At 38.6% G+C, this 24,545-nt stretch overlaps 2 protein-coding genes across 2 annotated transcripts in view; both read left to right on the top strand.

Annotated features, from left to right (window-relative positions):
• OSBPL8 (oxysterol binding protein like 8) overlaps positions 1 to 19,192 on the top strand; it is a 123,520-nt gene extending 104,328 nt beyond the window's left edge. The window contains exons 13-23 of the mRNA XM_080935724.1: positions 843 to 941; positions 1,609 to 1,705; positions 2,472 to 2,570; positions 4,348 to 4,445; positions 6,468 to 6,557; positions 8,079 to 8,215; positions 8,474 to 8,659; positions 9,383 to 9,470; positions 11,762 to 11,867; positions 13,578 to 13,680; positions 15,269 to 19,192. Coding sequence (XP_080791850.1) covers positions 843 to 941; positions 1,609 to 1,705; positions 2,472 to 2,570; positions 4,348 to 4,445; positions 6,468 to 6,557; positions 8,079 to 8,215; positions 8,474 to 8,659; positions 9,383 to 9,470; positions 11,762 to 11,867; positions 13,578 to 13,680; positions 15,269 to 15,401 — 1,236 coding nt within the window. The 3' untranslated portion in view covers positions 15,402 to 19,192. The remainder of the gene's footprint in view (positions 1 to 842; positions 942 to 1,608; positions 1,706 to 2,471; positions 2,571 to 4,347; positions 4,446 to 6,467; positions 6,558 to 8,078; positions 8,216 to 8,473; positions 8,660 to 9,382; positions 9,471 to 11,761; positions 11,868 to 13,577; positions 13,681 to 15,268) is intronic.
• Positions 19,193 to 20,676: 1,484 nt separating this feature from the next.
• On the top strand, positions 20,677 to 23,582 carry BBS10 (Bardet-Biedl syndrome 10; the record flags this gene model as incomplete). The annotated part of the gene is made up of 2 exons (XM_080935196.1): positions 20,677 to 20,861; positions 21,184 to 23,582. 2 exons carry the CDS (start codon positions 20,677 to 20,679, stop codon positions 23,129 to 23,131), a joined length of 2,133 nt encoding a protein of 710 aa, XP_080791322.1. The 3' UTR covers positions 23,132 to 23,582.
• Positions 23,583 to 24,545: the final 963 nt, after the last annotated feature.

Genomic DNA, 24,545 nt, shown 5'->3' with positions numbered 1-24,545 from the left:
GTGTCCACGGGGAAGTGTGGTTTTATAAAGTAGATTTCATTCTCCTTTGGTTAGGAGAGTGTATACATTTGCATTGTGCTGGTCAAGCAGTGAGAACTAATAATACACAGTAGAATTTCCTGGAAAGAACATCAAAACGGAAATTCAGAATTTTAGTTTTTATTTCTAAGAATATTATGAACTATATGTGTGTACCTGGACAAATCAAATTTTAGGTCTATCTGAAAAGATCCAAAAGATGGAGGATATGTTGACATAATACAAATACTGTGTTATCTGGCATTCCCAATACTGGGTAAATACCAAAAATGGCAGCTTTTTATTCAAAAGCTCCATGCCATTCATGTTCATTGCAGCACTCTTTTCAGTGACCAAAATATACACCAGACTCCGCCTGCAGCACATGGATAGATAGGCTCGGGGTCAGGCAGTCTTCGGCTGTTGTTAAGGCAACCACTGCTCTCCTGAGGCAACATACAAGAATGTCCTGCATCTCACATAGCTGCTTTCTTACTTTAAAATTTTATTTCTTATTGGTGGAGAGTTTACACATGTGTAATCTCACAGTTTCATCACTTTCCAACCCCCATCGCCCTTTCGTCTATATATTGAGTTTTCTCTCTTTTTAAAAAAAATTATGTATAATCTTAAGATTGTTTATTAGTAGTTACCACGAAATTACAAAGTTTGTATTTAGACTGAATTCTGATTGAAGTTGTAATTTTATTTCATGTAAATTTTATTTACTTGTGAAACATTATAAGATGGTCTTTTAGACAAGACAATTTAATCTTAAACCTGTATTCGTAAATTTCAAAATTTTTGTTGTTTTTTTTAAACAGGGACTGAAGAAACCGTATAATCCTATACTTGGTGAGACTTTCCGTTGTTTGTGGATTCATCCCAGAACAAACAGCAAAACTTTCTATATTGCTGAGCAGGTATGAAAAGTGCGTGTTACAAAAAGGATCTGGAAGGTGCTGAGACATTTTTGTGAGAAATGCTGACGTGGTAAATCACTGTTACTTAGCTTATTGTTAGTAAGGTTTGATACCCATTGAACATTCTAGTATGGGACACTACTAAATACCACCCTGGTGACCGCTGCTGTCATTGCTTGACTCTCTTGCACAGCGCCAGTCAAGCCGTCCACCAGTTTATAATTCTCCTTACATTTGACTGGGCTGGAGGACTGGTTTCCATGGTTTCCATGGCGTTTGAGAAGAGAATTTAGTTCCTCAGCATGTGGTGCTTCCTTCCCTACATGTTTAACAGCAGAGACTGGTTGCTCTGAGCTTTGTGCACCTGCTGTTGGCAGGGGTGGGGACAGGGTTGGAGGGACCTAAAACCCTCCCCTCTGGAAGCTTTATTATAATCTCAATTTAGTAATAGAATATTATCATTTCCACCTGGACTAGAACTTTTTTTCTTGTGGTGTGAATGCCAGGGGCTACTTTTCCTTAGAGACAGAAATCTGGTTACTGTAATGATTAGCATTCACTCTGTTGCTCATCAGCTGTTCTTCTTACTCATGCTTAGATTTGAACTTTTGATACTAGCACAATAGCAAGCCTGTTTTGTTAATGCTGTGACTCCCGTGTTCAATAGGTATCCCATCACCCACCAATATCTGCCTTTTATGTCAGTAACCGAAAGGACGGGTTTTGCCTTAGTGGTAGCATCCTGGCTAAGTCCAAGTTTTATGGTAAGTATCCCCTTGTCTGGAACTGTGCTTTCTCCAAATGTAGTGTTTTCTAATATGTTTTTATTTGTAAATAAATTAATTTTACTTGTTTTTTTTTTTTTGGCAAGTAATTTATGTTATTTAAGCACCATCTTTAATTGAATCCTTTTTAGTTCTTACAAAGGCACATTTTATCTAACGTCAGCACATACATGTAAAGCATCACTTAAGGAAGGACACAGTGGCTACCATATCCTTCATGCCTTTAGCTCATCAGGTTGTTTGGCTTTGTTCCAGTGTATTTGAGGGAATTGCTCTGTCATTTCTAGTCATACCTATATTGTGACTCAGTCATGATGGGATTTTTTCATTTAACTTCACTAAACAAGTATGCCTTCTGGAAATACTGATTTTAGCCAGGTGATGGGGGCACGTCCTGGCTAAATGTGTAAATGGCTTTAATCCCAGCACTTGGGAGGCAGAGGTGGATCTCTGAGTTTGAAGCTCGCTTGGTCTACAGAGTCAGTTCTAGGACAGCCAGGGCTACACAGAGAATCTCTGTCTCAAAAAAAAAAAAACACTAAGAAAAAAGCAAAGAAGAAAATCTTATTTTATAAGATTGGGAATATGAATCAAGTAATGTTTTAGTTAAAAGGTGCTGAACATATGCTTTGGCACATGTATTGAGTTAAGATATTTTAAATATTTCTACTGCAGGAATGTGGTTGAATTCATCTTGTGAAATTTAATGTTTTTCTTTTTTTTTTTTTTTTTTTTTTTTTTTTAGGAAACTCATTATCTGCAATATTGGAGGGAGAAGCCCGGTTAACTTTCTTGAATAGAGGTGAAGATTACGTAATGACAATGCCATACGCTCATTGTAAAGGTAACTGTTCTCCATTCGGGTAGCAGGTATTTCTTAGAACTTGTTTGTAAGTAAATGTATGTGGCTGGAATTTGTCCAGTTTGAGATAAACTAAAAAATATTTGTTTGAAAACTTTGGCTCTTAGTTATGTGAGTATATTGCTACTTGCTGACTACTTCCATGGTGAAGTCATTACCTTTTTTTGTGATGCATACCTTAAGAGATTGATTTATTTATTTTTTTAAGAGATTGATTTATAATAGTGGAATTTCCTTCCATTTATCTTCTATAAATTTTAAAATTAAATGGAACTACCTATTTCAGAATCCTTAAAAGTTATTTTATGTATTCTTGCACTAATATTCTTTATAAAGTTTAATCTGCTATTTTTCAATATAGCAAGTCCTTTAAATTGTTTTCCTCACTCTATTTGACAGTTTCTGACCAATAGCCTTGCTATGGTAGTTAAGCTGCCCTTGAAGTCAGGATCCTCCTGCCTCATACTCCATAGTATTGAGATCACTGATGGGCCTCAGTGCCTAATGTACATTCGGCAAAGGTCTGGATGATGCTCAGAGCTTTGCATACAGTTCTCAAGACAGGAGTGAAATAAAATACCTACGATTTTAAATGAATAAGAATCAAGATAACGTGTTTTCTCATTAGTTCATTATTTTATAAAAGGGGAGTTCCATGACCAAATAAGTATGAGAAACAACATTTCATTGTCTGTTTCCTTTCAGAAATTAATATTGTCCATTTGCCTATCAAAGGCCACCTCAGCTGCCTAATTCTATAAAACATGCACTTGAACAAACCTGTTCAGCTTTCTGTTACTTAGAATGGTTTGGGACACAGAATTTTTCTGTGGTTGTGTTTGTTTACTTAACTTAATCTGAAATTGGTTCTTGTTATTTGTAGCAATTATATTCTATAAGTAACAACAAACATGGAATCAGCACATATTGAACCATTGTTTCTAGAGATAGTAATGAGTTTACAGTGTTTGGAGTCTCTTACAGTATTTTTATCTAATAAGCACATAAGCTTGTAGTGTGCATGCTTGTATTTAGAGACATTTTATTTAATGTCCCTTACATTGCTGAGTTATTGATACATGCACACAGCTAACACTTTAACTCACCTGAATAACATTAGCAAACATCCCGCTGTAAGGTTTATCATAACGTTGTGCCCGAGAACACTATGCCCTAGTATGTCAGCATTGCACTGGATCAGTTTTCAACAGCAAAATCATCATAAAAAAAAGCACAAAAGTGCAAAACACATGATGAAAATGTTTTGCAGAAGAAGGACTTTTTTTTTAAACAGTATGGGCATTGAAGCAGCACAGTGGGCCTAGTTCTGTCTAGCTTACTCCCAAGCTGGACATGTCCATGAATTACCACAAAGCACAGAGGGCACTGAAGATAACCTATGTTGTTAAAAACGTTTAAATACTTACTGTGTATATCTGGAGGTTGGAGTCAAACCTTTAGGAGTAGGATCTTTCCTTCTATCTTGTGGGTCTCATCAGTACAACTCAGAACCTAAGGTTTGGCAGCAAGCGCTTTTACATGCCATCCCATTGGCCTACCTCTGTACTTTAAATAGTCTGTAAAGTTGCCAACTAAACATAATATGAATGCACTTTTTAATGTCTGTATTACAGTTTTTATTGAGTGAGACAGAATGCCTCTAGATCATGAGTTTCTCCTACAAAGAGTAAAATCACAGAGCACTGCTTGTTTTTACGTCAGTGTCTCTCTGTCCTCAGCCTTTATATTTTCTCTTTAGGAATTCTTTATGGCACAATGACACTGGAGCTAGGTGGAACCGTCAGCATCACCTGCCAGAAGACTGGGTACAGTGCCACACTTGAATTTAAACTAAAGGTCAGTAAAAGAAGGTCTGGCAGGCATTGCGCATCCCTCCCTCCATTCCTTCTGCCTTGCTAAGAACCCTTAGATTGTATTCCTAAAGCTAGCCACTGAAGGCTGTTCCCATATTGGCTACATCCTCCTCCTGAGGCTGACTACCAAGGCCGAGCTATCAAAAGCCCCCTGTGAATCATCTAATTAACATGACCAATTAAAATTAACACCTCGTACTGACACAGGTTTCCACTTTATCTTCACAAACTGCCATTTTCCTGTGTGCCACATCCGTTTCCTCTGTGCACAGATACTTTGTCCCACTTTTAGACAGATACCCCGGCCCCTTCTCCATGTTCCTTTCCCCTCTTCTCTGTCTTCTGTCTTTGTCCCTCATCCCTGCCCTCTGTCCCTCTGGGGAAAACAAATCTCCTTTGTGCTAGGACATTGGTCTTGGGGGTCCTGAGCTGACACTTTTCCTTCCAGTGGTATTACTTAACTAAGGGAAGCTGGCTGTAAATACTGAAGGAAAAGGGTTTAGTTGTGAAAGGAGAACTAAATAAAACACATGATTTATGTCAGGTCAAAGAGAAATACATCCGAGGGCATTCTCTGTGAGTGTCTTGGTTCAACGTGAGATAAATTAACATTAAAGCTACCATTCCTTTTGTTAATTTTCATGATAAAACTTGGTGCTGTAGAGGAAATACACGTGACTGAAGTATCTCTGTGAATTAAAACATTGCTTTACAAAACCCAGAAGGTAGATATGAATGAGGCTCTGGTTGTGTCCAGTGAGACAGTTTTATGTTAGTAATTTTTATAATTAATTAGTAATTTCTGAGTAAAAATTACTTTGAACTTACATGCTTGCGGATAACCATGTGCTCATCATGTTTATATGCCAAAAATTTGCACGGGACATATTAGAGATAGCTTGTCTCTTAGAAAATGTTGGGCTCCAGGAAGTCTTGAAAAATATGAGTAATTAGCTGAGACCAGAACCTTCTAAAGACTTGTCCCATTATGAATCTGCTGCTTGAAAGGTCACAACTGTTACCCTGAGCACCCATTCATGTAGCCTTTCCATGGGACTTAGCTTCTTGATAGCATGGCCGCTTTAAGGTAGCTGGAGGCCTTAGCAGCATGAGGTTTCCAAACACAAGTGTCATGGTAGCAAGGTGAGAACTCAGTTTCTGTCCATCGCTGGACTTAGAAGCCACATTTACAACAGCTCAAATAGCTTGTATTGAAGAGTTATCCACCCACCCAAGCTCAGGGGAAGAGAGATTTTTACTGCACTTCTTAGGAGGTGGCAAGATCTCATTGAAGAAGAGTGTGGGGCAGGAGAGAAATGAGTAGGCACTGTTGAAGCCACCTTTGGAAAATTCTGTCAACAAAAGGGAATTTTGAATCCTTTTCACAGTGCCAGTTATAATCTAGTACACTGTGTTTTCAATAAAAATAGGAGCTATAGTGATAGTTGTTAACTGCTTCCATGCTGATATCTCAGTGACTGGACTCTCTTTTCTATTGAAAAGGAACTCCTAAGTGTTAGATGACGCTTTGCCTGTTTCCACATGTGTGGTGATACCAGCTGGACCATCAGAGATGCTCTTAGACAATGCTGATGTCCTGAAGTGTCCAAGTATCAAAACTCTCTGAGGAAACACTTGAGGCAATATTGTAGTTTTCCTCTAATTTTACTTTTTGGGAAGGTTTCGTTTTAATTTTGACTCCCTCAGGTTTTGAGGTGTTTTTCTTAAGGTGTTGCCATATTGACAGGGTTCAGTTCTGGAGTTTGGCAAGAACAGCCCTGCAGACTTCGTGGTTGTTGGTCTTTATATGTGCAGGATCTTTCTAAACTACTTACAAATGACTCAGCGTCTGTTTCAGCTGTATTTTACACAATCATAATTAAAATTTATCTTTCTTAAAAGTCTCTAACTTAAATTTGAATCATTTTCACTGTTTTTACTTTCAATGTGGATGTCTACAATGTATGTAAATGTAACTAAAATGCTCAATACTTTTTTTTTAAAGCCATTTCTTGGGAGTAGTGATTATGTTAATCAAATATCAGGGAAACTTAAATTGGGAAAAGAAGTCCTAGCTACTCTGGAAGGTCATTGGGTAAGTATTTTTTACATGTTAGCATTATAAAAATAATTTTATCTAACAGAAAACGGGCAGTCTTATTGTAAAAGTAACACTAGTTAAATAAATTTGGTACTGTTCTGTTGCCAGTAGCACTTTGTTTTGTATTATGTTTTGCTTGTAAGACTTTTAAGTGAATAGAAGTAGCTATCATTTATATGGGCTTGTTATATTCACTATTAAGAATATAACTCTTTATCAGTGCTTATTAATACTTAGTAGATACCCATTCATGTGTTTCATGTCACTTACTTTGTGTGTGTGAGAGAGTGTGTGAGCATCTGTGTGTGAGTATGTGGATGTGTCTGTACATATGTATGACACACGTGTAAGCCTACATGAGTCAGCACTCTGATTCTACAGTGAGGGTTCCAGAGATCAGGCTCAGGTCATCAGGATCTGTGGCACCTTTGCCAGCCGAGCCACATGTTTCAGAGGAGGGAGGAGAGTGAGGCACAGAGCATCTGGACAGTTAGCATCAAGTAAGCACTGAGCTGAGAGCTGCGCCCTGGGCCTCTGGCTGGACAGCACTTTCCACTTAGGGGTGTTTTTCTGTACAATGGGAAGGTACAGTAGTATATAACAACCACAGCTTTGATTTACTTCTCTGCAACCCAGATTCATATTTATAAGTGACTGAAATGGATTGTGCTGTTCTCAGATGTATTTTCACTCAGTATATGCTATTCTGTATTATAATAAGCACCAAAAAAAAAAAAAAAAACGTGAAAAAAATGAAGCTAGATTTTTAAGGACTCAGCCAATGGCTACATAACTTCTAAAAATGGCTTTTTAAATTCAGCCTGTGTGCCTGCATGCGTGCATGGTTAGTTCTTTCCTTTTATATGGGTCTCAGGCTTGGTGGCAAATGCCTTTACCCATACAGCTATCTATCTCCCTGGTCCCTGCAAAATGTTTTAATTGACTTCCTATCTGAATATTATTTGGAATATTGGTAACGCCATCTCTGTCCTTTTATTTTATTTTGAGACAGGGTTTCACTCTGTAGCTCTGGCTGGTATGAAACTCAAAGACCTGCCTGCCTCTGCCTCCTGGGTGCTGGGATTAAAGGCGTGTGCCACCACATCTTGACAACACCACATTTTGTTCTAAAACCATAAAGAGTCTAAGACTTCGTTCAGTTCTTATAAGAAAGATCATGTTTTTCAGTAATTGGATTTTCTACATCGTGCACAACACCTCACACACTGCAAACACTGTACTCTTTGACAATTCAGATGCAGATCTTGAGGCTTTGCCTGTAATATTTGAAATTTGTTAAGTAAAACATAAAATCTTTTGAACTTTCTGTGCAGCCAACCTGTTTTTTATACAAATGGGGAGAATTTGGGATTTTGAGAAATGTACTAGTTACATTTGTTTTAGGATATTTTTAGTAGAATTCCTCAGCAGAAAGAATTCATTAGTGTATTACTATGCTGTATGATCCTCTTCTAAATAAAAATGACTATGAATGTTTAATTCCTTTAAATATAGGATAGTGAAGTTTTCATTAATGACAAAAAGACTGATAACTCAGACATTTTCTGGAATCCAACTCCTGACATTAAACAATGGAGATTAATCAGGCATACTGTAAAATTTGAAGAACAGGATGATTTTGAATCAGAGAAGTAAGTACACCATTTTTAGCTAATTTTGTGAAAATTAAGGAGTATTTTGAGTTGCATAATCGTGTAATCATACTATTAGCTCAGTGTCTCCGATTCAAGGCATTGGGTTTTCATTTCTTGACTCATTTCTAAGCATATGAGCATAAACATTGTCAAAATCCACATGAGCAGTATTTGCTCTCAACAAAAAATAAAAATCTGTATATATTCCATTTTCTGGTTGCTTTCCTAAAATATTATTTTTTACATGTATTTTAGACTCTGGCAACGAGTGACAAAAGCTATAAATGCCAAAGACCAAACAGAAGCTACTCAAGAAAAGTATGTTTTGGAAGAAGCTCAAAGGCAAGCTGCCAGAGATCGGAAAACAAAAAATGAGGAGTGGGTTTGTAAGTTATTTGAACTTGACGCACTCACAGGAGAATGGCACTATAAGTTTTCAGAGTAAGTAATTTAAACGTTTATTTAAAAAAATATAACATATTGCCTTTATATGTCTAGTATATATTATCAACCTGTGAATTAGTGTGAAATTTTAGTTTTATAGATTTAAATCTTTATGTGTATTGTATGAGCCTTTGTGAGTTGATGTGTGCCATGTGCATATAGGAGTCCGTGATGTCAGACGAGGTATTAAGTCCCAGAACTGGAGCTGTGGGTGCTTGCAAGCCACTAGGTGGGTGCTGGGAAACCAAACTCAGGTTCTCTGCAAGAGCAGTAACTTCTCTTAACCACTAAGTTACCTCTTCAGCCCATAAAGTGAAATTTTGTCTTATTTTTGTTTATTCATTTCTTTTGTATTTTTGAGATAGCTCTGGCTGTCTGGAACTCTATCCAGGATGAGCGCAGAGATATACCTAGGTCTTGCCAGTGCTGAGATTGTAGGGTACCATTATCCCTGGGTCCTTAGTGTGAGATTTTAAGGTTGATGTTCTAGTATTATTTTATTCTTTAGGATAGTATACTTCCAAATAAGCTAAGAATCAGAAGATTTGATATAGAAAAATCTTTTTTTAAGATATTTATTTATTTTGTACATGAGTATACTGTTGCTGTGGTACAGAAAATCTTAAAACTAGGACAGAATTTATAATTACTTAATGGAGCTTAAAAAGAAACTAAGTTCTATAGCTATTTAATTTCTTTCTTATTTTTTTTTAAATTTAGTACTCGACCATGGGACCCACTTAATGATATGATACAGTTTGAAAAAGATGGAGTTATCCAGACCAAAGTGAAACATCGCACTCCAATGGTATGTAACATCAAAGTGGCTAGATCTGATAGGCTTATCAATTTACTAAACTTTTAGTATCCTTGGTTAGGTTAAATTTTAAAATTGTAGCAAAGTAAAATGATATAACAGACAGCTCACCCCAAAGAAACATTTAAAAAAAAAACAAAACTAAAACTACCAGAGCTCTCCAAATGAAAGGAGCAAGAAAAGGCTTCAGAGCACGGCAGGGGTGTGCCTCACATCTTCCTGTGCCTCACAACCAGTCTTGGGAGGTCTGTGTTCCAGCAGAAGTAGACGGCATATGCACACACCTTGTGGATGTACTCATTCCTGAGTTTGTCAATTATAAGATGTTTTACAAAGGAACCAAACACAATAAAGAGCTGAAAGGTACAGCAATGGGGAACTCACTAGAGGAGTCTACCAATAGATTCAAGTAGGTACAAGGCAGACTCACGTAAGTGAGAACATTTCACATGATCCAGTTTGAGAAGAGAAGGAACAAGTGGATGAAAACGTGAACAGAGCCTCAGAGACCCACTGGGACACCTCTGGTGGCTCGTATGATTTATGGAGTCCCCAAAGAGACCAAAGACAGAAATGGTGAACTATGCTTGAGAAAGGCTGCTATACTCCCAGGTTTAATGACAGGAATCTATAAATTGAAGAAGTTCAACAGTCTTCAATAAGATAAGCTCAGATTGTTGAAAGCCACAAAGCAAAACAAAACAAAAAAACAAGAGCCTTAAGGCAGCAAGAAAGAACTTGTCATGTAATGTTTGATAGATAATAGAAAACATTTGTATTTCTATGCCATGAGGAATTTCAAAAGGAAATTAAGAAGGCAGTTCAGTTTATAACAGCATCCAGAAGAGCGAAATTCTCAGTAATAAACAGAACGAAGATGTGGAAGGCTCACACAGCGAGAACATTGATAAGACAACAGGAAATGAAAAGATGCCTTTTTCTTGCCCTGGAAGAGCTTTTATTATTATAACGCAGCACTACTCCAGAAAAGTCTGTAGAAACAGGAAGGCTGATCCTCCAAGTGTTATAGACTTTTGAGGGCCCTGCATAGCTAAAACAATCTTTTTGTTTTGTTTTGTTTTGTTTTAGAACAAAGTTGGACGTCATAGTTTCCAACGTCAGTAACCAAAAGCACTCATTTTGATGTAAAGATAAACTTGACATATAGGCCACTGGACTAGAACTGAATCCAGATGTAAACCCATAAAAGTACCTTAGCATTAAGAACATTCACCCTTCTTCCAGAGGACCTGGGTTTTATTCCAGCACCCACACGGCAACACCAACATCTATAGCTGTAGTTCCAGAGGGGTCTGCGCCTGCTTCTGGCCTCCTTAGGCAAAAACTCATACACATAAAAATAAAATATGCCAGGTTTTTTAGACATTTTTCGCTACATTCATTTATTTTATGTATATGAGTGTTCTAGCTGCATGCACATCTCATGCCAGCAGAGGGCATCAGATCACACTATCTGAGCCACCGTGTGCTTGCTTGGGATTGAACTCAGAACCTCTGGATGAGCAAACAGTGTTCTTAACCCCTAAGCCATCTCCCCAGCCCCTAATTGTATTGTAGAGACACAAAAAATAAATAAATAAAATAAAATACATTTTCAAAAGCAGTTTCAAAATTATTTTTATCAATGATTTCTCTCACTCCTTGGAAAAAGACTAGTCTCTTAAACAAATGGTACTGAGATAAATCTACCTGCCTTACAATATACAAAATGTGACTTAGAATATAAAATGAGAGCTAAGGTTATAAAATTCATAGAAAACAGTCATCATGACTCATTTCTTGTCTTGATTTTGGTTTTTAAGTTTAGGACTGGTGACCACAATTTCAAACCTATTAATTACTACTTTATAATTAATTATTCCCAGCTAGTGTTTTATCCACATCTGAATCTTGTGCTTGCACATAGATGTTTTTAGTAAGGTTAGGTGTGCTGCAAAAAGTATAGTTTCAGTTGAACTGCTTTCTGCATGACAAACTGGCAGCATGCATTCAGTGAAGGAAGGAGCAGCTGTGTGTGTACAGGTTAGGGATGGGAGGGAAGTTACTTTGTAAACATCTTCCTTTTTTGTCTTAGTACCCACTTAAAATCAGCGAAGAAAGTTGGTTGCTAACTGCAGCGTATCTTGTTAAATGTCATTCGATTGCTTGTGCATTCATTCCCAAGCATTGCATTGTGGGTGGTTCTGCCAGTTGTGCATGCATGGGCACAGGCTGAGTCCAGGGTATAGTGTAAAGTCACATAAGAAATATGCCTTTTTCAGGTTAGTGTTCCAAAAATGAAACATAAACCAACAAGGCAACAAAAGAAAGTGGCAAAAGGTTATTCTTCCCCAGAACCTGACATCCAGGATTCATCTGGAAGTGAAGGTAAAGTCGTTTATGGGAGAATGGTCACTGGGGGTCATGTTCAAGGAAATCTTTTACTCTGCTGTTAGGTATATGTAAGTGGATCTCACATTCACTGGAGGATGCAGGAGTTTCTGTGAGGAATTGGTGTGAGTACTGATTGGATTATGGATGAGCAATCAGCTCAGAGTCACTAAGGTAAAGGAACGGGTGGAGAGAGGGAAAGCCTGCAGCTAAGCCATACACTGCAGGAACAGCGCCTCTGCATTTTGGTGAAATGCTGATGATTGAGTTCAGAAGGCATAGTCTTAAGTTTTGAGTCACTTTATGTTTCAAAAGAGTGTCTTGTTCCTAAATAAGCTAGTAGTATTTGGAAGTCACTGAAAAAAAATGAGAATATAAATATGGGAAACTCATGGACAACTAGATTAAATGGTGCCTTCACCAAGTCAGATACAGTGTGAACTGTCTTCAACTATTGAGAAACAATTCAGAAGGGATTAAAGTAACACCTTTGACATTGTAGGAAACTGAAAAAAAAAAATGTTTTTAATGTACTTTAAACACAGTGTCTGAGTTTGCAGTAAGCTGGGAGCCTGGTTTGCTTGCAGAGGTGACACGAGGGGGCAGTAGTGAGTGAAGCCCTGAGATGGTGCGTAAAGACGGCCTTACAAGGAAGGGAGCTCAGTCCAGATGAGGGAAGGTTCTGAGGAGTTTCTAGATTCTCCAGTGGCCTGCTACCCTAGGCTTGGAGAATGGGGTGGGTGATGGCAGAAAGAGAATGCTACAGTGCCACTGTACAACAGAGGAGACTTGGGAGTAGTTAGCCCGTGCAAGGTCAGGGAGCCTGGAGGCTGGCCGTGTGGATGTGTTGGGTACAGGTATTTCTAGCTCTCTAATTGCCTCTCTTATCAGTGCCACTGTATTATCTGTAGTGTGTCTGCTCATATGTATTGACCGCATGGTGCCTTACAACTGTGGAGCTGGGGCAGTCCTGTGATCCTTAGTTAGAAGATGTGCACACAGCTGGGGGGCACTGAGTGTCAACAGTGCTGCCTTCTTCAGATCTGGGCCAGCGGGCCAGGGGAGACAGTGATGTCTTCCCAAAGTAATTCATATTTCTAGACACTCATTTTTGTTTCGTATGCATTGCTGTTTCGCCTGCATGTATGTCTGTGAGGGTTTTGGTCCCTTGGAAATGAAGTTAGACAGCTGTGAGCTGTCATGTGGGTGCTGGGCGGTGAACAGCCAGTGCTCCAACCACTGAGCCGCCTCTTCAGCCCCGTCAATGCAGATGCTAAGTGGGGCATTTTCTGCTTGTTTTATAGTAAATTAAGAAAATAAAACTGGGGCTAGAGAAATGGCTCAGCAGTTAAGATTGCTCTTCCAGAGGTCCTGAGTTCGGATCCCAGCAACCACATGGTGGCTCACAGCTATCAGTAATGGGATCAGATGCCCTCTTCTGGTGTGTCTGAAGACAGCTACAGTGTACTTTATATAATAAATAAATCTTTTTTTAAAAAAAAGAAGAAAAAAACTGATTACACAAATTAATTTCTAACTACTCTATTCTAGCTTTGATTTGACATGTTTAGTACTTTTAAATGCAGAATATTATATTTATTTTATTAGTCTGTGAGCCATCCAAACCAATGGCAAGAAAAACTGTTATTACACAAGTCATTACAAACTAAAGATTATGACTACAGCTTCACTCTAAATGTCTTTTAGCTCAGTCTGTAAAACCAAGTACACGAAGAAAGAAGGGTATCGACCTGGGCGACATCCAGAGTTCCATTGAGTCTATAAAGCAAACACAGGAAGAAATTAAAAGGTAAAAGATTCTGCCCGTGGCTAGGAGCCCATAGGAGTGAAGACCTCTTACAGGAAATCATGCACACACCACATTCTCATAACTCCGCCTCTTACAGGAAATCATGCACACACCACATTCTCATAACTCCGCCTCTTACAGGAAATCATGCACACACCACATTCTCATAACTCCGCCTCTATTGCCTGAATTCTCAGGCTTTAAAATTCCTCCCACACTGAACTACTAGGGGAAGATGGAGTCATGAGGGTTTTCTCTCTGAGGTAGAATGTTCCACTGCTAATGGCATGCTCGGAATGTGGCTGGGGCTGTGGAGGATGTTGACAGACCGGCTCCTGCCGTCCCCTGTGTGTGGCTAACATGCGATTGTAATGTGCCACTTCTTAAAATAACTGAAATACATGCATAGCAGAATATCACCCTGAGACACAGAGCAGTCCATATCTAGCACCTGACAGTTACTAACCCTAACGTGGGCCTGCAGGGAAGAAGTTCGTGTCCATTACATAGACGAGCTATGTGAGCGTTTCCATGTTTATTATTAAGCCACTATGACTTTCTCACAGCACTCAGGAGGCACGGGCCAGCAAATCTCTGCCTGGTCTATATAGAGCATTCCAGGGGGTTGTGAGGTGTGAAGATGGGGCACTGTCTCAAAAAAGACAGACAGAAAATCTGTTAGATTACTTTCAAATGTCACTTTTTTGGTAACATTTCTGATTATTTAATTTACCTGCTCTGTACATGAGCCTACCTGACTTTGCATCGATCTTCCTTCTGAGCTCCAAGTTGCTGTTGTATGTGCTGTTGGTCCCACTGGACTGCTGGCTTCTTCAGAACACACAGGATGACATGTGCATCCTGAGTATTAGCAGGTTTTAAAATAGTGTTCACATTATACACTAAGTATAAAGCCTACTTGGTTGCTTTTGCCTTCTTTCTTTCATAGCACATTTCCAAAAAAGAAAAAAGTCATGGTGATTCACTCATCAGCTCCTTTTGAAGATGCTATAAGTATATTCCATGACTAAATTCACAATTCATAGAATAAAAAAGGCTCTTGAATATTCTTCAGTTTGACAGTGTTAAAAAAAAATCTGTTCCATTATTTTTTTTCCTGAAGAATTTGGAATTTTTACTCTGCTCTTGTCTCACAATTAAAGATAAAAGAAACATAGCCAGCTAAAGAGCAAATGCTCTTCTTAAAACCACCCTTGTAATAGAAAAGATAAAATTATATTTTATTATATATTATTTATATTTCTATAACTTATGTTACATAAAACTTTATTCATACAGTATATATTATATTAAAAATAGAAGAACTATTTCTGGATCATTAAACGCTGACACCTTTGTTTGATTTAGTATCATGAAGTTCTGCTTGATTCAGTGCACTTAGAGCATCCCAGCCTGAGTCCTGGGAGCCAGTGTCAGGTCTTGTTTAGGGCGGCAGTTGATGGAGCTGGCTACTTTAGGTGATGTAACTGGACACCTTGTAACAGTAAAATAGCAAAGTATAATAATGATGTTTTATGATAAAATTTCTAAAAAGTAATTATAAAATGTGTTGTTGCTTATTTTGCAGAAATATTATGGCTCTTCGAAATCATTTACTTTCAAGTACACCTACCACGGATTATTTTCTGCAACAGAAAGACTACTTCGTCATCTTCCTTCTGATTTTGCTTCAAGTCATAATAAACTTTATATTTAAATAGAAGTTCTCAACAGTTGAATCAATGAACTAGAAAGATTAGATGTCACCTGGGACCAATGTTCAAATTGGTTTGCCCTTTATTAAAGCATCACAATATTTCTGAATCAAACAAACAAAACTAGGAGATAAATGTAGAAATGTCTGCCTACTTTTCACATCTTTTATCCTTAACCTGAAACAAGAGCTACTGTGTTTGGTTATTACAATCGGCTGTGTGTTAAGTGCCAGAACACTTTTATGAGACTGTGCTTACATGCGAGTATAGTAAACCCACATGTGTATACAAGAGCTCTTCCCTGGCAGCAGTTCCTGTGTTTTGCAGTGTGCTGTGAAGTACTCTGATACCAGTGTTCATAACAAGATGCCGTCACTCCTACAACTACATCTATGGTCAACTATTGTCTTCAGAAGACCGGCTTATAACTTTCTCTAGAGAATTACAGTGGGAAAATGATAGATAGTAGACATATTACGAGTAATTCAATACATTATACTGCTAAAACCATCTCCAAGTTATCTAGCTCAGTTTGTCTTCTTAGATACACCAAGAAAAATATGTGGGTGATCAGAATTAATATATTGTAAGGGACAAGTAGAAAAATTTGTAACAATTTACACAAGATTTTCTAACCCCTAGCATTTAATGTTACAGATATAGGTGAATACATAGTTATATGTATTACGTAGTTATATATATATATGTATATATATCACTATTAAAGACTGGTAAGCAGCTACATGGATCTGTATGTTACAGTCCCACCTTCAGCACTTGCTGAAAAAGGAATAGTCAGAGGTGTTTATATTGGTCATGTGAAATCCTGATGGTTTGGTGGTTTCTTTATGAGAAACTTTTTAGCTTTCATTTAGACATGAGTGTCAAGGAGTAAATAGAAGAATGTAATATCTTACTTCAAAAGTCAAAAGGTGGTAGGAAAACACTGCAGTGGCCTTTATTTTAAGACATTGAAATCAGTTTGTTTAAATGTGCAATAAGTTGAGCATTGGAGAATATCACATTGTGAAGTTTATCATCTCCTTCCATCATCCTACGGCAAGCCACAGTTCTGTGCGAGTCTTTCTGTTCCGGCTCAGACAAATTCTGTTCCTAAGAGGTTCTGCCTATTTATTCAGTTTAATATTGTGTTTTTACATAAATATTTATTATTGTCAAAAGCACTTCCTTAAAAGGTAGCTAAGTTTTGAAACGTCAAAAATGTAGATTCTTGAAACTACAGGTTTTAGAAGGGTTTATTAAGTGACAACTAAGAGAGAGCTGTTGGTTTGGCTGCAGCTGCCTTCAACTAAGACTGAGATGCGGGTAAAGCCAGCCAACTTGCTGGGAGATGGCAGCCGCCTCTCTAAACTGAACATCTCTTCTAATGAACAAGCATCCTTAGGTTCCTATGAAAAGCCATTTCCAATGTGGTGTTAGCAAAACAGTGCTGTTTCATATGAAAATATTTTAAACTTTTAACATCAACAAAATGTACCTGTATCCAGTATTTCATTATGGAGTTTTGGGTTATATTTCATATCTGTCAATATATTTATATTCATATTCTTCTACCAATATTATGCTCAACTGCCTATTCATTGATGTGATATTTTGTAAATATTGTACAACTTGATCTTTATATGATTTTAAATTACTATTAATTTATATTATATATAACTTGATTGGTTGATCACTAAAAGTCATTTTATTGTTAAACCCTGAAATGTTGAATTGTTGGTGACATGCCTTAGGACTCTTTGTTCATCCTTTGTGTCGTTTGTGATCTGAACAGTGCTTCATTTGTATTGATATCCAGGACTGGAAAGGTAATTTTTAATTCACTTTAGAGCTTATGTTCATGCATCCTTACCAAGGAGTCAGAAAGTAGTGAACAGGTGACTGTTTCTTATGCACTAAAAGCTTATGTTCAATCAAATGCTTCTCTGAGGCTTTTAGTTGTATAAGTTTCTTTCTGTGAACTGAACACAAAACTCAGGAATTGGTGGATTCATATGTAAGTCCTTTAAACAACATAGAATTGAACCACTTTAGGCAGACTGACCTCGAACAATCTGATCTAAGGGTTATCTTTCTTCATCAGTGGATTCATGTGTGTGTGTGACTCACTGTTCCAAACTTGCTGAAAACTCAGCGTGGTTTCTAGGGTTTGTGACTATGACCAGTTTTTTTCATCTATCCAAAACTTCATTTTCTCACATAAAAATGTAGATAATCACAATTATTGACACTGTTGTTAAATGTTTTTAGTTGTTCACCATTTGCTGGCTAAGAAAAGATAGTAATAGGCATATAAAGTGTTAGTGTGCTCCAGCAATAGGTATTTCATCTCTGATTCCTAGCGCTACTGCTCGTTAGTATGACTTAGGAAGAGGAAGTGGTAATCTTCATCACAGCTCAGCTGACAACTGCATTCCATTGAAAAGTCGGCCTTGTGAGATACAATCCTCATTTAATATTTCATGCTTTTGTGCCTTTAAGGAAATATTTTTGTTATTTTGTGTTACAGAACCATGATGTGTTCATAGTGTTTCTAGTTTACTTGTCATAAAAGGGTCACTGATTTGTCTGTGGCACCTTATTTCCTTTTACACAGCTGAAGAATATGTAACAGTAATGCTGTACTTTTCTAAGGGTTTGTCTAGTCGACTACTTCAAATATCTCATACTCAGACATCTATGAGGTAAACTTGCCGGTTGTTCTGAGTATTGTAAACAGTGCCTTTTTGATGGAATTCACACTGTTTTGGGTGTCAACTTGTGCCATATTCACAGGATTTTGTGGAAGGCAGTTTTAACTTTTTGAAGAATATCTTCATCAAAATTTTAAAAAACAGATGTATAAAACTTCATCTTTTTTCAGTGTTTAGCATTTCTAGTCAGCAGTAAATAGTTTTATTTTGCTTTTTTGTCGTATGACAGGAATGATGGCATGAGCCATATATGGGACTCTAGACTATTTTAAATTATGTTAAATATAAATAAAGAAAATACTCGTGTTTATATCAAATTTTCCAATTTGACGCGGTGGGAGGAACCTTTCATAATTCAATAAGTTTACATTTCAACTTCTTTCTTATTTGGCTAAATAGAAAAAGAGATTCTTTAAAATGTATAACCTGCCACCACTGTATAATTTGGTTTTTGTTATGTATAGTGTGGGTTTAGTATATTCCATTTTTGTTACAATTAAAGTACTATTTTGTTACAGTTTTTAATTGAAGATGGACTGTTAACATTGTACAGGACCAGTGTCTTATTAAGAAGATTAACATATTTAGTGAGAGCCACAGGAAAACCTTGACAAAAATGAATGTGACTATACTTTATGAAGTATTTAGAAAAATCAGCCTCTTTATTTATAAAAATATTTTAATACCATAAAATTGAAATTCTTTATTTGAAAAGATGCCATGAACCATTTGAATAATGAGCCACAGAACTTCAGTTGAATTTGTTTCCACTTTTAGCATGTTAAATGTACATTTAATTTTAAATACTTCAGTTAATGGGTTTATAAAGTCAAGCACTAGCACTGGTCAGTTTTGTATGATAGGCTATAAGTGTGTCGTTACTTGCAGTGTAAATATAGCACACTGTTGAATTCTCTTACGGTGCATAGTAAATGTATAGATAGTCACAGGTGGTTTTGTAATGTAAACATTTCTAATCTATTGTTCCTAACCTGTTACGTTTGCAGAGAGAAAAGAATTTTTCTAATGACCTGTAAAATTATGTTAACTTCTACAAGTAGGCATTCGAAATAAACTTTTTTAAAAGAGCAATCTGTGATCCAGTGACTTGATATATTAATTCATAATGTACTAAATTAATCCTTATTTTTTAGTGTGTGTGTGTGTGTGTGTGTGTGTGTGTGTGAAAAATGAGTACAGGCTTGATAGGGATTTTGACAGAATCCCTAATGTATGTTTTACTTGGTACTTTATATTCTTTTTTTTAAAAAAATAAGTCGAAATTATACATATTTCATACATTAAAAATGAGGCTCAGCATATCTAAATGATCCCAAAACTACACAGTAAGAATACAGGCAGTCTTCCTTTTTCAGGTAAAAGCCTTCTGAACCATGACTACACAGTGCACTTCAGTAGAACCTTGATAGCACTGTTTAAATATTTGAAATAACCCACTGTTTCAGTCTAAGGATAACGTCCAGTGATGGATGCAACCAGGATTAGACCCTGAAATGCTCTTTCCCTTCAGCCATTTATTACTGAGGAGCCCATGTCGAGTTCTTGAGTAAACCTCAGATAAGCCCAGGAGTTTTGCTCTTAACTTTGTCTTCCTTTCTCCCTAATCAAACTTGCCCCTCAGACTCCACTTGCTACTTCTAGTAATAATGGCAATGTGGAATGAGGACAGTTGGTGTTTATAAATACAAGATCACTTTCCTGCTAACATTGACAGGTATGTTCTACATTCATTTCTTGTATAACAGCCCACGAGTGATAACCACCATAAGAATTTTCTGAGCAGATGACAGATACTTGACTGTACTTCGGGTTAGAAACGGTACAAAAAACTTTCTAGTGTATCCATCTCGAAACCTGAATGTGTGTGTGTGGCTCCAGTTTGTTTGTTTTTTTTTTTAAGATGAGGAAAGCAGGGACCACAGATGATCCCTGGATTTAACGGGTGACTGACGTTAACTATGAATCCAGCTCACGCTCTCTGAAGCCTCTGTTTTAACATATGAAACATTTCTGCTTTGGGATTGTGTGCAGTACACGAGGTTAATGTGCTGAATCGTACGATTGATCATCGATGTAAATAAAGGGCAAACATCAACTTCTGTTAAAGTGGTTAAACTAGGTGGGGTTTCTTCCATACCTGAGCAGACAAGGTAGCATACCCCAGTGGAAGGCACAAGCCTAGAAATGGCGATCTCCAAGCTCTCCGTGTCTATCCTGCATCTTAAAGCCGTTTGCGGAAGGCAAGGAGAGCAAACGATAAGGCAGGGGCACTAGAGAAGGCCCGAGTAGGGGGGCCATAGCATAGAGCTAGCGGTGCAGAGGCCAGGGTCGCCCGCGGGGCGTGAGCTAGGAAAGCAGGGACACCCAAAGCCCACTGGAGTCTCCGCCCACGGCTGGCGGGCTCCACCTCACCGCAGGGCCTTGGGCTCTTCCGCCTAGCGACAGTGTGGCTAATCCACGCTCGCCGTGCTCCGGCATCCCGCCTTTCTCCCCGCCTTTTCCGTTCCCGCCTTCCTAAGGAAAGTGTTTCCGGTGGTTCTGGATCCATGGCGTCTCAGGGGTCCGTGATGGCGGCGCTGCGGGTGGCTGAGGTGCTGGAAAACATCGCGATCCGCTGCTTGGGGCCCGACGGCGGTCAGGTGTTGTGTACGAAGCCCACCGGCGAGGTGCTGCTTAGCCGGGATGGAGGCTGCCTCTTGGAGGCGCTGCACTTAGAGCATCCCTTAGCCAGGTACCTCGCTTCACTTGCAGTCCGCTAGGCGCGCATCCCCCTCAACCTCCCATCCGGTCCTGAGGCCATGGACCTGGAGAAAACGCTCTTAATACTGGATAGAACTAGTTTAGACGTTGAGTTTGAGCGCTGTCCAAACTACCTGGGCCCCAAACCTCATCACCTACCTAGAACACTTTTCACTCTTTTCCCATTCCTGGTATCTTAGAATAAAGTCGTTGAAATAAAAAAGGTGAGGCTGTATGTCTGTAGCTATGATAATATGGGTTTAACTTGGCACGAACACAGAAAATCTGAGTTATTTTTCTCCCTTCCTATACAGGATGATAGTGGCTTGTGTTTCCAGTCACCTTAAAAAAACAGGAGATGGTGCTAAAACATTTATTATTTTTCTTTGCCACTTACTCAGAGGACTACACGCAGTCGGAGAAAAAGATTTATTCACTTCTGAAAGTATTCAGAGCCATGAAAGGCATTGGAAAAACTGTTGTCAGTGGAAATCTATTTCTCAGGCTCTGCTAAGGTTTCAGACACAAACGCTAGGTTGTATTGTGGACCAATATTTGAGCAGGCACTACCTGTCTGTCTTTTCTTCATCTGCTGAAGGAAGAACACTGTGCAGGCGCTCTCTGGAGCTGCTTTTGGAAGCATATTTTTGTGGAAGAGTGGGAAGAAACAACCACAGATTCATTTCACAGTTGATGTGTGACTACGTTTTCAAGTGTATGGCTTGTGAGAGTGGGGTTGAAGTATTCGAGTTGTTGGACAACTGTTTTGTAGAGTTGAATGTTGGCGTCACAGGCCTTCCGGTTTCAGATTCTAGAATTGTGGATGGCCTTGTGCTTCCCAGAGACTTTTCTGTGTACTGTCCAGCAGATGGTGGAATTAGGATGGTGATAGTGACGGAAATCCTCCAGCCTCTGTTTTCATCGTCTAGCTCAGAGTTCGTTCTCAATTCAGAAACACAGTTTCAGGCATCTCAGAGCTGGATCATGGACAGGACAAAAACAATAATGAACCACTTTCGAAGTCAGAATGTAAAACTGCTCCTGTCTAGTGTGAAGCAACCAGATCTAGTTATTTTTTGTGCAAGACTAAACAGCATATCGGTGGTGGAGTGTTTGTCAGCGGAAGAAGTTTCTCTTGTCCAGAGGATCACTGGTCTCTCCCCTTGTGTCCTTCCAGAGCTTGCTTCACAGTGTGAAATTTCGGATAGTACCCTGGTGAAATATTGTAAACCCCTCATCCTTAGGTCCAAAAGGTATGTTCATCTTGGCTTGATTAGCACATGTGCATTTATACCTCACTGTATAGTCCTTTGTGGACCAGTTCTGGGTCTTGTTCAACAGCATGAAAATGCTTTTCACGGAGCATTTAAGATGCTCCGGCAGCTACTTAGTGACCTTGATCTAAATTACATTATTCAAACCAAAGACCAGTGTAACCCAAGTACTCTTGCTTATGACAATAGCAGGGAGGGTAATCGCTCACCAGAAACTGTTGAGTATCAGGACATAGGAGCAAAGAACAAAAGTAAATTGGAAACTCAAACACACGTAGAAGTAGATTCAAGTTTGGCGGCTTCAGATACAGAATCGGTAACACATAAGCCGTGGTCAGCACACAAAGACACACCAATTGGTCCATCCCAAACAGATGAAATACTGAAGTGCTTGTCTCCAGGAAAAGGCGGGAAAATGGGTAACTGTGAACTATTCATTGAGAATAATCCCACTGGGAATCCTACACCAGAAGACACTAGAACAGAAATTTCTTTCGAACATCTACAGGTCACAGATAATCCGGGGAAGGGGTATACATTGCCAGTGATAGACCAGTCACTAGATACCTGTCCTTCCCTTCATCGTTTATCAGCTGTGCCAGCAGGCTGTGTTCTGCCCGTGGGTGGAAATTTTGAGATTTTGATGCATTACTACCTTCTCAACTATGCCAAACAATGCCGACAATCAGATGAAACTGCCGTCAGCATGTTAATAGCTGATGCTCTTCTAGGTATCCCCAAGATCCTTTATAAGCCTAAGAAGGGAAAGGACAGTTTCCCACGCGTATACATGCGGTCTCTCCATGCACTGCAAACCAGGCAACCGATGGGAAGTGGTCAGTCAGGCTTCGAGTCCATAGCTGCTAAGTACCAATTACTAACTTCGGTTCTTCAGTGTTTGATGAAAATATTAACCATTGATTTAATAATCAACATCAAGAGACAGCCTCAGAAAACCGGCGACCAGGAATCAGAAGACGAACTTTAACACTCAGTTTTGTTTTTTTTTTTTTGTTTTTGTTTTTTGTTTTGTCACTTGAACTTTCAGTCTGGGGTCAGGGAGATAGCTCAGTGGGCAAAGGCATTTAATGCCAAACCTGACTCCCTGTGGTCAGCACTCGGGGTGGAAGGACAGGATGAGCTCCTGAGAAGTGTCCTCTGTTCTACACATCCATCACAGACAAACACTAAATGTTAGGAAAAAACGTATCCAACTCAAGCTAAATATTCAAACAGCTTTCTTTCTGGCTGACGTTGAAGCCAGTCCAGTCCTTAAGTACACTGAGTTCACCAGATGATTCAGAAGCACATACCAGCTCTGGAACAAAACCTGGATAAGTATGTCTCCTTCCTCTCTCGGGCTGTGCTAGTCTATGTCTAAGGGAACTTGTCTCTTATATTTCCCGTTTCTGTATCTTTCCCCACGTCCCTGAACTTTCTGTGTGTCATGGAGTCATGTAGTCTCCTGACTTGAACCTTTTCTGTTGGCTAAATATGTAAAACAGTAAATTAAAGTCAAGTTTTCTTTATAAAAGCATATGGATTAATTTCCCTTTGAGGTGTCATTTGGTTTATTTCTGTTTCTATTGAAAACAACTGGTCTGAGCCTGGGAAGATGGTTCAGCAAGTAAACCACTTGCTACACCAGCCTGGCAACCTGAATTGGAAGGAGAGAACCCACTCCACAGAGCTGTTCTCTGGGCTCCACATGTACACTGTGGCACTATGCACACACACACACACACACACACACACAATAAACAATTCTAAAATCTGCACCTTTGAATACCTGTTCAAAAATTGGACTGTTTATTGTGACTTCACCTTTTATAATTAGAAATTAATGCCAGAAAAGATGGCGAATTTGCTCTTTTCATATTCTCCTGGCTCCTAAATCTTGTAAGGATTTCACGAAGTTGCTAGTTTTTCTTAGTTTCAGTGCATGGCCAGATTTCAGCAGCAACAAATAATTGGACGGTTATTTCTGGTGTAGGTGACAAGTGTTTCCCTGTCACTTTATTGTGCATCTAGTCATAGTTAAGGACAGTGTCTTCGTTTAGTAAGTAATTGTAACACCCAAAATAATATTTCGTTTACTCAGTGTTTAAATGTGCTTGTTAACTAGCATTACCTCAACCCATTCCCCTAAATACATGCTTCCAGTTCATTCACACGTATGCACATACTCATGCACCAACACCAGACTAGACATTAAGTCTGCTATTGCTTCATGCACTTGCTGCAAAGTTAATGGGTAATGACATTGGTTTCTGACCAGATTTAGAAGTAAAACAGAAACATCTTTATATTTGAAAACCTTCTAACTAGTAAAGTGTTTGTGAACTGTAGGGGACTGAGGAAGCTCTGGGAATGGTTCCTCTGCACAGCCATGAGGAACCCGG

This window comes from Micromys minutus (assembly GCF_963924665.1).
Source record: "Micromys minutus genome assembly, chromosome: 22".
Lineage (NCBI taxonomy): Eukaryota > Metazoa > Chordata > Mammalia > Rodentia > Muridae > Micromys > Micromys minutus.
This window is presented reverse-complemented; position numbering and strand designations above follow the sequence as displayed.